This window comes from Corythoichthys intestinalis, chromosome 12 (genome assembly GCF_030265065.1).
Source record: "Corythoichthys intestinalis isolate RoL2023-P3 chromosome 12, ASM3026506v1, whole genome shotgun sequence".
Lineage (NCBI taxonomy): Eukaryota > Metazoa > Chordata > Actinopteri > Syngnathiformes > Syngnathidae > Corythoichthys > Corythoichthys intestinalis.
Window position 1 is genome coordinate 7,118,565 of NC_080406.1, and position 12,316 is coordinate 7,130,880.

At 37.7% G+C, this 12,316-nt stretch overlaps 1 protein-coding gene across 1 annotated transcript in view; it reads right to left on the minus strand.

The window, feature by feature from the left end:
- Positions 1-2,151: 2,151 nt before the first annotated feature.
- cmss1 (cms1 ribosomal small subunit homolog) overlaps positions 2,152-12,316 on the minus strand; it is a 48,368-nt gene continuing 38,203 nt past the window's right edge. Inside the window, exons 2-10 of the mRNA XM_057852214.1 lie at positions 10,909-11,048; positions 9,666-9,731; positions 9,461-9,599; positions 9,316-9,375; positions 7,265-7,367; positions 7,108-7,168; positions 6,926-7,013; positions 4,794-4,882; positions 2,152-2,433 (exon numbers count right to left, since the gene is read on the minus strand). Of these exons, the coding sequence (XP_057708197.1) occupies positions 2,350-2,433; positions 4,794-4,882; positions 6,926-7,013; positions 7,108-7,168; positions 7,265-7,367; positions 9,316-9,375; positions 9,461-9,599; positions 9,666-9,731; positions 10,909-11,048 (830 nt within the window). The 3' untranslated portion in view covers positions 2,152-2,349. The remainder of the gene's footprint in view (positions 2,434-4,793; positions 4,883-6,925; positions 7,014-7,107; positions 7,169-7,264; positions 7,368-9,315; positions 9,376-9,460; positions 9,600-9,665; positions 9,732-10,908; positions 11,049-12,316) is intronic.

Here is a 12,316-nt window from a genome sequence, read left to right on the forward strand (position 1 = left end):
TGGTCCGCCCTTCTTTCGATCAGACCAGGAGCAGCGGTGCCCATTAACGCCAGTCGATGACCCGGGAGTGTGCGGAGCGCGGTACTGCAGAAATGTTTTCAAAACAAAAATCGGGTTTTGTGTGCGTCCATGAATGAACGTGAATATTTTTCCTTCATTCTGGAGGGTTCCAGCGATAGGTTGGAGCTGCTACATGTGCGGCTGTTTTGTAGCTTTGCCGTTGAAATGGAGGGTAGTCGGCGAGCATTGTATACAGCATATTCGTGTATCACATTTATGCAGTGAAGCGACATGTTCATTTAGCATCTTTGGGATGTGTTGTAAGTCCAATTGAGTGTAAACTGTTAAGTTGCCATCACGTTTTGTGGCCAAACTGACTATGTGGGTGTACGGCGTACTTCTGAGTTGTGCGTGCACATTCGCGACTGCTATCACGTTTGTGTTTATTGCACTGTGCAATTCATTTGTGTGTTGTTGATTATTCTGTGGTTTGGTTTTTGCGTTTAACCAAAATTAGAGACTGTTTTACGTCCATATTTATAAAGAATTTGTGGATTTAGGCATTTATTCACAAGAATTTTCACCGGAAAAGCTCTGTTTGCATCAGGTGGCCGCTAACTACATTCACTAACAGAATAGCATTGTTCTTCGACATATTTACGTAAAATAAATGCTAACTGCACTTTTTTTTTTAATTTGCTGTTAACAAAGAGCCAAGACTGTTTTACTTCCATATCTATAAAGAATTCGGAAACTAAAGCATTTATTCACACGAATTTTCAACGGAAAAGCTCTGTTTACCTTAGGCGGCCGCTAGGTACATTCACTAACAGACTCACATTGTACTTCGACATGTTTATGTGAAATAAATGCTAATTGCACGTTTTTTGGAGAATCAAAACTGTTTTATGTCCTTATCTATTTAGAATTTGGGGATTTAAGCATTTATTCACAAGATTTTTTCACCGGAAAAGCTCTGTTTACATAAGGCGGCTGCTAGCTACATTCACTAACAGACTAGCATTGTACTTCGACATATTTACGTAAAAATAAATGCTAACTGCACGTTTTTTTTTTTTTTTTTGCTTTTAACCAAGAATCGCGACTGTTTTACGTCCATATCTAAAAAGAATTCGTGGATTTAAGCATTTCTTCACAAGAATTTTCACCGGAAAAGCTCTGTTTACATCAGGCTGCCACTAACTACATTCACTAATGGACTAGCATTGTACTTCGACATATTTACGTAAAATAAATGCTAACTGTACTTTTTTTTTTTTTTTTGCTTTTAACCAAGAATCGAGACTATTCTTCGTCCATATCTTTAAAGAATTCGGAAACTAAAGCATTTATTCACAAGAAGTTTCACCGGAATGCCCTGTTTACATTAGGCGGCCGCTCGCTACGCTCACTAACAGACTAGCATTGTACTTCGACATATTTACGTAAAATAAATGCTAACTGCACGTTTTTTTGTGTGTTTTTTTTGCTTTTAAACAAGAATCGAGACTGTTTTACGTCCAATCTATAAAGAATTCGTGGATTTAAGCATTTCTTCACAATAATTTTCACCGGAAAAGCTCTGTTTACATAAGGCGGCCGCTAGCTACATTCACTAATGAACTGGCATTGTACTTCGACATATTTACGTAAAATAAATGCTAACTGTACGTTTTTTTTTTTTTTTTTTTTGCTTTTAACCAAGAATGGAGACTGTTTTACGTCCATATCTATAAAGAATTCGGAAACTAAAGCTTTTATTCACAAGAAGTTTCACCGGAAAGCCCTGTCTACATTAGGCCGCCGCTAGCTACATTCACTAACGGACTAGCATTGTACTTCAACATATTTACAGAAAATAAATGCTAACTGCACGTTTTTTTTTTTCTTTTGACCAAGAATCGAGACTGTTTTACATCCATATTTATAAGGAATTCAGTGTTTTAAGCATCTATTCACAAGAATCTTCAACGAAAAAGCTCTTTCTGATTCCACTCGGTCAGCTTTGATGCATAATGCAGGCCCCCTATTTATTGGCCCAGCGCCCCGTCAATACATTATGAAGTCTATGATCATCCATAGAAATCTGATTGTATATGCAACTGCAGTCCCAGATCCTCTTTTAAAATCATTGGAAACAATATCATCACATTCCTTTAACCATCAATTTATTGCAGACATCTCGCCAGCACATTGTGTTGAACAAACAACGCGGCACATTTGGACGCATCCTCTGACAAAAGTAAAAAGCATAAAAGAGAGTAAACAAACAGGAAGAAACCACAGGACAAAGCTTTGAAGCTTGTCTCGTGAATCATCAGCTCAGAGTCAAAAGTTGACAAGTTGGAGTTAAAACAGTCCAATTTTGACTTTATCTGCTTTGCATCTGTCGAGGATCCCGCTCTCCAACAGCTTAAAAACGTCCCGTTTGATCTGGGAGGACAAAAAAAGAAGCAGACACACTTGGAGATGAGTACTAAGCCTTTCGCGATATGCAATAAGTTAATTATCGCACGATGTTTACGTATGCTGCGTGCACTCGGCACACGTGCGTGTTCATTGAATATGAGAGTCCTGTTCCTTTAACATATGTTTATTGGTCATTAAAACGCCATAGAACTGAAGTTCAGACATACAAAACATTAGCAGTACTACATTGAGGCTAATGGAAAAAAGACAATGTACTAACCACTTTAGTCTGCTAGAAAAAAATGGCAGTCTTCTCCAAAATGCAAACTTGTGGTTAAAAGTTGACACTTCAAACATGAAAACTCGCTGGTTTACAGCATTTGCAAACGATGCAAACAAAAGAAAAAAAAAACTAATACTGACACCACATGCATAATGAAAACTGAAGACAATTGAGTGCAACGCTTACGGTTAGTGGCTTAGCGAACGTACATCCAGGAACATTTCAAAATATAAGTCCATGTTCAACATGTAAATAAAGATTTCTTAGAGTTAAAGAGTTATTGTCACACACTTCATACTTTACACTAAGAAAAGCTTTTAAATGACACCCATTATGAAAAATATGATTGGCAATGAATTATTTGGCTTCAAATTTTACTACTCATCTAAATGGCTGAATCCAGCTGCTCCCTGTTAAGACCAACACAAGTTTTTGTTTGAGGTAATATGTTTGTTTATGCATTCGTAATTTGGATTAGAGGTATACTTAGCATTTTTTTGTGGGAATATGTGTTTGAATGTTTGGTTAAGAGCTTTGTAAAAAAAAAAAAAAAAAATTTAAAAAAAAAAAAAAAAAAGTTAGCATTTTATAGCGTTTAAACTAGCGGACTTTGCTATGCAAATTAGCCTATTGTTCTTTAGTTGTACTTATATCCACATTATTTGATTATTCATTAGAATCAATGATTACCTAAATAATTGATAGCTGTAGGGTGAAATTCCACACGAAACAAAAATTCAGCTCATGTAAAGCAAAAAGTTGAATAATCGGAATTAAGACACTGGAATTTGACACACTTTTGTGTATTTTATGTAGTTTTGCAATATGAAAAAAGTGGATTCATTACAGTACTTTTTTTTTTGTGTACTTGACTAAAATGACCAAGGTTATAATTTCTACAAGAAATATTTTCAATTTACTAGTCGTCAAAAAATGAATATACCTTCACTGCATGTGTGGAAATTACATAATAATCTGAATTCTTAAACGCGTCCCGCACGAATGCTATTTTTAGACCGCAACGTCGCCATCGTAATGTGAAAGTGGGACATTATAGACATGTCCTTGCATACAATCAATGTTATTTCTGCTTGTTTTCGCCGGTAATTTTTCAAAAAAGAACATGCTGATCAAACACTGCTGTTATGAAACTTGTAGAAACGACTCTAGCCATTACGACATATGAAGGATGTTTTTCTTCAAACCTTTCCCGAAACCAAAAACTCTCAGGAAAAAATATGAAGAATGGATCAACTTGCTCAGACGTCCAAAAGACCAGTTTAACGCCAGCAAGGTGAAGCCATTCATATTTCAGATGCAGTAAACATTTTGTTGGGGGGTTCTACAGAGAACGAAGAGTTAAGCTGTTTTGATATTTTTACAAATTTTTTTAGCGTAGCGTTTTGCCGTGCTGTTTCTGTCTGACAATGACCTGAAAAAATTAAAATGGTATCTGACTGCAAATAAGTAAAAAAAATATAGAATTAAGATGTGTTATTAATTAAAAAATGAAAAGTGTTCGTTGGCTGTCACTGAGTAGCATTTGCGATCGCTACACAAAAATAGTAATGTAAATTGCCCCCAAGAATGGTCAGAGACGTAAGACAACCAGAGGATATAATATATAAGAAAGACAGGGCATACGGTGGTAAAGGATAGATTGTTGAAACAGGAGAATGTCATCGTCAGTGGCGTAAGAAAAAGGTGTCGATAAAAAGTGCTAACTCTGGATCAGGTCAGCTCGTTTTCCCGTCTTTTTCAGCCCTGGACACTCAAGCAATCTCTTTAACTGAACATTTGTATGTTCTTCCACATCATTACCAGTGAATTTGGCACCAGGGACATCATTTTCGGACAAAATTGGTAGGTTTAACTCTCTAAACATCTCGTCCGTACACTATTTCCATTCATTTACTATTGGCACAAACGGGAGGTTGACCCGCCTAGCAAAAATTGCTAATGTCATGAATATTAATGAGCAAAAGTGACGTGTTGGTTGCGGTACGCCATTGAGTTTGGATGTAGATCAACAATGAAGGTCAAGAGCACATTAATAGTGTTTGAAAGTGTAACTTTACACCAACAGGGGGTGGTAACTTACCTCAGGAATACCCATCAGACTCCTGCTCTTTTGGTCTCTCCAGTTCCAGTCCAGAACCAGAAAACGCAACGCTTGCAAATTTAATCCATCTTGAGAAAGACACAGAACAAATGAATGATTTTTATTTGTTTTTTAACCATTCATTGGGCACTCATTTAACTCATTGGATGCCATTTACTGCGGGAGACGACTGGGAGAATGTGGTAGCAAATGATCGTTGCCACCCTCATAGGTATTATGTATTGGACATCTAGTGCCGTCAATGGTAGTGAAAGATGCATTCATAGCCACTACTCCCAGATTAAAAGCATTAGACGTGAGCGTTGTCAGTGGCAATTAAATGATAGGATAACTATGATTTTTTTTTTTTTTTTTTTTACAAAAATGGTCACTTTCCCTTTAAAGGGAACCACAGATAGAAAGAATTGTGTTGTTAAAAGATATACGTTAGTATGAGTTAAATTAATTTGATATCAAAACCCCTCTTGATGCTTTCGTTTTTATACAATTTGTAAAAATAGTTTAACTAGTAGGCCGCCATTGTTGTTGATGACGCAGGGCGGTGACGTCACTGGGTTACGCTGCCAGGCTTCCTTAGTATGACTATAGCGACATGTCATTGTTCAGCAGTTTCAATTTGAACCCGAGAGGAACATTAATGACCATGACAGAAATGTCAGTATTTCACAAAACAAGAAGTAAAAGCAAAACGAACAGGAAAGACGGGATGAGACGAGACGAGAGTAAGACAAAACCGGTGTTCTGCCAAAATGTATAGTACAAGAGTTTACTGAACACACGATATCGAATAGGGAGACAAAAGAAATGGTCCGTGAGAGTTGGTCGGCATAAAAAAAAAAAAACGGAGGGAAAACCACGGTGAGAGGCAGACAAATGAAAAAAAAAACAAGGTGATGGTGCAACTAGCAACGAAGGGATATACAAACTGTCAAATGGCAGCAAGTCAATATCTTGGCAACCTGCCTAGGATTGGTTTAGACCAGGGGTGTCCAAACTTTGTGCAAAAAGGGCCAGATTTGGTGTGGTTAAAATGTGGGGGGCCGACCTTGGCTGACGTCCTTTATGTAGAACAATATATTTAAGCAAATTTTAGCTAGCCATTCTGTGTGTCACATTTGCTTCATTATTTTTTTAATCAATAATTTCAACAATCTCGCAACTAGCCTTTGTGGCGTTTTCTTTCGACTCTCGGGCTCTGCTCTCGGGCTCTTGCGAAATACTGCTGCTGTGAAATTAAACTAGCTTCAAGTTGCTTCAATTTCTCGCTACGTATCTTCCCTGTAATCTTGTCGTACATGTCAGCGTGTCTTGTTTGGTAATATCGCCTCACATTATAATCTTTAAAAACAGCGAATGTCTTTTTGCAAATGAGGCAGACAGTTGTTGCGTATTTTAGTGAAGAATAGTCCAATTTCCACCTATCCTTGACGCGTCGGCCGTGGCAGTCAACTTTTTTTTTGTTTTTTTTGTTGATTGTCGCCATTTTAGAAAATTGGGAGTAAAGGCTCACACGGGGTAATGTTGCTTACAGTGTTGCTGCCTTTTAGTGGGTAAATGAGGAGCAGCATTTAGTGTGTAAGCTACTTCATATGCTGGTAGCAGTACTGCTGACCAATTTAATAAGTCTGAATGCGGGCCAGACGTTATTGATTTTATGACAGAGGCTGGGGGCTGGATGAAATTTGACCACGGGCCACATTTGGACCCCGGGCCGGACTTTGAACATGTCTGGTTTAGACACTACTGATGAGCTGGAATTGGATGCAGGTGATGCATCTCTGTAACAAAACAATCTGACGAGCAGCAGAATGTGACAAAATCATGGCAGTCATCATATTAGCTTCGCATGCTAGCTACTAGCTAGCACAGCTATTCTCCCAGTCCAGCCCAACTACGTTACCACCGCGAGCGTCCATTGCGCGCATAAAACATGGCACCCTCTGTAGGTCAAAACATGGACTAAATATTATAGATTTTTTAAATCAATGTAAATATTTTAAGTGTTTCTTATAACATATTTTGGTAAAACAACAGATGTGGCTTATTAGAGCCTACAAGCCTTTAAGTCTGAAGTTCCCTTTAAAAGGTTCATTTGGACTGTAACCAGTTACCTTTATTAATGAGATCACTGATCCTTCCTGGTGTACCCACTCCTATGTGAATGACTCCCTTTTGCAGCAGCTTCATTTGCTCCTCTATCTTCACACACACAAAAATAAATGACACGAGCACAACGGTTAGTTCTCACACTTAAATCCCTCTAGACATGGGTGGGAAACTATAACTTTACAACCTTGATGTGTTTTGCAAAAAGCTTTACAGCCTTGGCTTCGCCCTTAAAAGTTGTCAGTTGCCTGGGAAAGGAAGGAATCCAATAAAACAGTGTTTAGGATCATCAATCATATTTAGGATTTAGTTTCATTATGGGATTTCAACGTTAAAAATCTTACTTGATTAACTCGATGGCTCGGAGGGCCGAACTGCAGACAATGAGCAGGACCACAGAACCTTTTTCTGTGTGTTGTCTCTGAACCTTGGCCCATTTGGGACAAACTAATAGAAAACATTCATGACTTTTTAGATTTTTTTTTAAACAAGTCCACAAATAGCGAAAAAAAGTCAAAGAAAAATGTCGAATGTAAGGGTGTCCAAACTATGCCCCAGTTTATATTGGCCTGCAGGAAATTATGAAAATATCATTGAACTGGCCAACACAAGAAGCTTGAGTCCAACCTACATTCTGTTGCACTTCTCAGCTTTAAGAATAGATGGAGGCAGTCACTTAAATAGTGCCAGAGCTAGGATGTCAAAATCTGACAACATGTTGAAATCAATGAAGGAAATTGTAGAATTTCAGTATTTGTATTACATTAATAAACTTGTATATTTAATTAAAAAGAAATTAAATGTGATTAACGGATCTACGTATCTAATGAAAACGGCCAATTTGGAGGCCAAATCATGCTTGTCGCCCCCTTCAAATGTTCAAAAAGGTCTCTCCTATTAGGTTTTTTCAATGTAGAGCGATGAAATTTGGGGAGTCGATACATTGTGTAAAACTGCTAAAAGTCTCTTGCACCCATATTCTAAACCCAGCAGAAAATCAGGTATTTTGTATTGAATGTGATTTTTTAAAATCAATTTACAGAGTGCGTCTAGGGAGTTAGTTGGATCCTCCTCAAAATTGGTGAGACTGTTCATGAGACATATGAGCTCTAAAGTTATCAAAATGGTTAGTTTCCGTTCACAGGCCTGGCTTGGGCGGGGTGCCAAAGTCAGTCATTTTTTTGGGCAAAACGCCAAAATCAGTAAAGGACTAATAACTCCCAGTCTTTTTCATATCTGGCATGTATGAAAGGTATCCCAGCCTGAACACGACTGCATTGAAATTTTACCAAAATGGCCTGGCGCCCCCTGCTCGGACCAAGAAACGCCCTTTTTTACTAGACAGGCTTCCCCTCCAAGAGAAAAAAAAACAATTGACATTAAACCTGCATTAGGAGAGCCTTAAGAAATGTTTTCAGTTGCCTGAGAAAAGATATTGTTGTTTTGTTCAAGCACAGGGGTCCAAACAGGAAAGTGAAAATGACCGTCGCCATTTTGTCCCGCCACAAAGTTTGAACAGTCATAACTTGGCAGACATACAACATATCCGCACCAAACTTGACGTGCTTGATGAGAGTCCTGTAGGGGTCATTTGCATCAACTCTGCTGCGCCAACTGGTGGCAACAGAAAATCCCTCATTCTACTTATAAATGTCCAGTTGTTTTCAGGTTGATCACTGTAGTTACAAAACCTTTTGTAATACTACATTTTATGGCCCATGTCTCTGTTTGTTGCCATGGCGACCCTTTGTTCGCCAATAAAGGGAAGTAGATTTCTTCAGGGACTTAGGCAGTTTATAGTGCCATGAAATTTGGCAAACTTTGCCGAATTCACCCAATTAGAAGATTCATTTTAGTTTTAAGCAATGGTATGGCTGCACAGCTCAGCAGTGTCTCCTTTTTTTTGGACCTTCTTTAATAGGGGTTTTTTCTCCTAGGTGTGTGAATGTATTTCAAATCCCATAAAGGAAGCGAGTTTCGAGCATGTTAGGTTCCCATGAGATGATGAGAGGGGGACGATCTGCCACCACCCTGACCTGCGTGCGGTGCCAGTCGCACCAAACTGCGAGGGCCCGTTCAGTTCTGCTTGCAGGCCTAGTTTGGGATTTTTTCTTCTGTTGCTGTCGCTGGACGTTTTCTCTTTGTTCAGCAAGTTTTGTTTCAATACCGTAACTATTTTGGAATATCCTTATACCTCTGGATTATTTTGTTGCCTGTTGCTTTTAATTCATTCATTGTCATTAACAGTTATAGAATAAGTGATCATGATATTAAAACTTTTACTTTAGTAATATTATTTTGCAGTAATGCTACTCTTACTTCAGTACATTTTTTGGCTACTCTCCCACCATAACCAATAAAATGCGAACAATATAATGACAACAATGACACTCACTGTGCTTTAGATAGGATGAGAGGCTGTGTGTCAGGTCGTTGCAGGTCAGAAAACAAGAATCTGGAAAAATATGGGAAAATTTAGAAGGCAAACCCCCTCCACGGATTAAAATACGAAGTCCGAACGCATATTCGCGAGAACTCACCGTGCAGTTTCAGCTCCTCCTGCTCGATTACAGAGCGCTTGTCTGAGAAGAACTGAGTGAGGAAGTTCTGTAGGTCTGCTGGACAGCCTGGTTTTGGGTCAGAGGCGGCCAGCACATCTGTAATGGTCTTCTTCTTCCTCTGGAAAGGGAGTATAAATATGAAGAAATGCTGAGGGTGGACATGAGTCATACTGCTTTGACCTACCTTTCTCTTTTTGGAGGGTTTGGTTGAGGTTTCCTTCTCGTTTTCCTGCTTTGGCACGTTTGACACCTGAAACAACAAAGCACTTTCTAGACAATTTGTATTTTTTTCACTGAAAAAAATTACTCAACTATTTTTGCGGGTTAAATTTCTCAAGGGTGTCATTTATCAGGTTGCTGTCTGTTGATTGGTCGGACACTGGCAAGTTGGGGGGGGGGCGCATGAGTGACACAACCAGACACTGGCTTACCAAACATTAATATGTTACACATTGTGAACATTTGACGTAAAATGTGGCGGATTTTTGTCTCATTCTTTTCTCATCAGACAAAAACTGGCATTTTTCTCTATGTTTCTGTCTTCCAAGACACGTTTTTAGCTCATTATCGTCTCGTCATCATCATGAAAAATTGTCCGTCGACGAAATATTTTCGTTATCGCTGACGAAAACAACGCTGCTTAAGTGTTATAATATTGATCAAAATAATAGGGATTATAATTAGGGCTGTCAAAATTATCGCATTAACGGGCGGTAATTAATTTTTTCAATTAATCATGTTCAAATATTTGACGCATTTAACGCACATGCCCCGCTCAAACAGATTAAAATGACAGCACAGTGTCATGTCCACTTGTTACTTGTGTTTTTTTGGTGTTTTGTCGCCCTCTGCCGGCGCTTGGGTGCGACTGATTTTATGGGTTTCAGCACCATGAGCATTGTGTAATTATTGACATCAACAATGGCGAGCTACTAGTTTATTTTCTGATTGAGAATTTTACAAATGTTATTAAAACGAAAACATTAAGAGGAGTTTTAATATAAAATTTCTATAACTTGTACTAACATTTATCTTTTAAGAACTACAAGCTATCCATGGATCGCTTTAACAGAATGTTAATAATGTTAATGCCATCTTGTTGATTTATTGTTATAATAAACAAATACAGTACTTATGTACAGTATGTTGAATGTATATATCCGTATTGTGTCTTATCTTTCCATTCCAACAATAATTTACATAAAAATATGGTATATTTTAGAGATGGTTTGAATTGCGATTAATTATGATTAATTAATTTTTAAGCTGTGATTAACTCCATTTAAATTTTTAATCATTTGACAGCCCTAGTTATAATTTTAGCCATGATCAAGTTTTTCATACATGTATTTTCATGCAAACCCCTTCTACAACAGAGAAAAAAAACACTCAGTCACTCCAAGTGTTCAAAACCTATTAGCTAATACCTCTTCATTCTTTTTCTTCTTCTTGGCAGTCACATTTTTTTCCGTTAACTTCCTCTTCTCTGCTTTCTTTGGTGCATTTGGCTTTTCTTTCACTGGCTTAGGCTTGCTTTTCTCCTTTTCAGCCTCCCCCTCAGAATCATCTATTGCAAAACAAAACAAAAAGCTGTTAGTTAACATTTAGAGGCTTAAGTAATTTTAATGATATCACATAGACTTCATAATGGTATTGACGGGTCAGATCAATCTTGCACTGCGCCTCGCCTTCAAGTAGGGGACCTCCCACATCAAGAGGAGCTATTCACAAACACGCACGCAGCGATCTAACGCCGGATTTCTGTTGAAAAAGTACAAAAGCATACAAACAGGAAGGATTGTTTCAGGAGTGATTTGTTCAAGGATTCAAGGTATTTATAAATATTTTCCGTACCGCGCATGCATTTTGAAACGTTGTGAAAAAAAAAAATCAATGGGAGAAATTAGCCGCTACTGCATTGGCATCATATTTCGCAATATTTACGTAAAGTAAATGCTAATTGCACGATTTTTTTTTGCTTTTAACCAAGAATCAAGACTGTTTTACGTCCATATCTAGAAAGAATTCTGGGATTTAAGCATTTATTCACGAGAATTTTCACCGGAAAAGCTCTGTTTACATAAGGCGGCCACTAGCTACATTCGCTAACAGACTAGCATTGTACTTCGTAATATTTACGTAAAATAGATGCTAACTGCCCTTTTTTTTGCTTTTAACTAAGAATCGAGGCTGTTTTATGTCCATATCTAGAAAGAATTCGGGGATTTAAGCATTTATTCACAAGAATTTTCACAGGAAAGGCTCTATTTACATAAGACGGCCGCAAGCTACACTGACTAACAGACTAGCATTGTACTTCGAAATATTTATGTAAAATAAATGCTAACTGCATGTTTTTTGGGGGTTTTTAACCAAGTATCGAGACTGTTTTACGTCCCTATCTATAAAGAATTCGGGGATTTAAGCATTTATTCACAAGAATTTTAACTGGAAAGGCTCTGTTTACATAAGACTGCCGCTAGCTACATTGACTAACAGACTAGCATTGTACTTCGAAATATTTACGTAAAATAAATGCTAACTGCAGTTTTTTTTTTTGCTTTCAACCAAGAATCAAGACTTTTTTATGTCCATATCTATAAAGAATTTAGGGATTTAAGCATTTATTCACAAGAATTTTCACTGGAAAAGCTCTGTTTACATAAGGCGGCCGCTAGCTACATTCACTAACAGACTAGCATTGTACCTCGGAATCTTTACGTAAAATAAATGTTAACTGCACGTTTTTTTTTTTTTTTTTTTGCTTTTAACTCAGAATCGAGACTGTTTTAAGTCTCTATCTATAAAGAATTTGGGGATTTAAGCATTTATTCA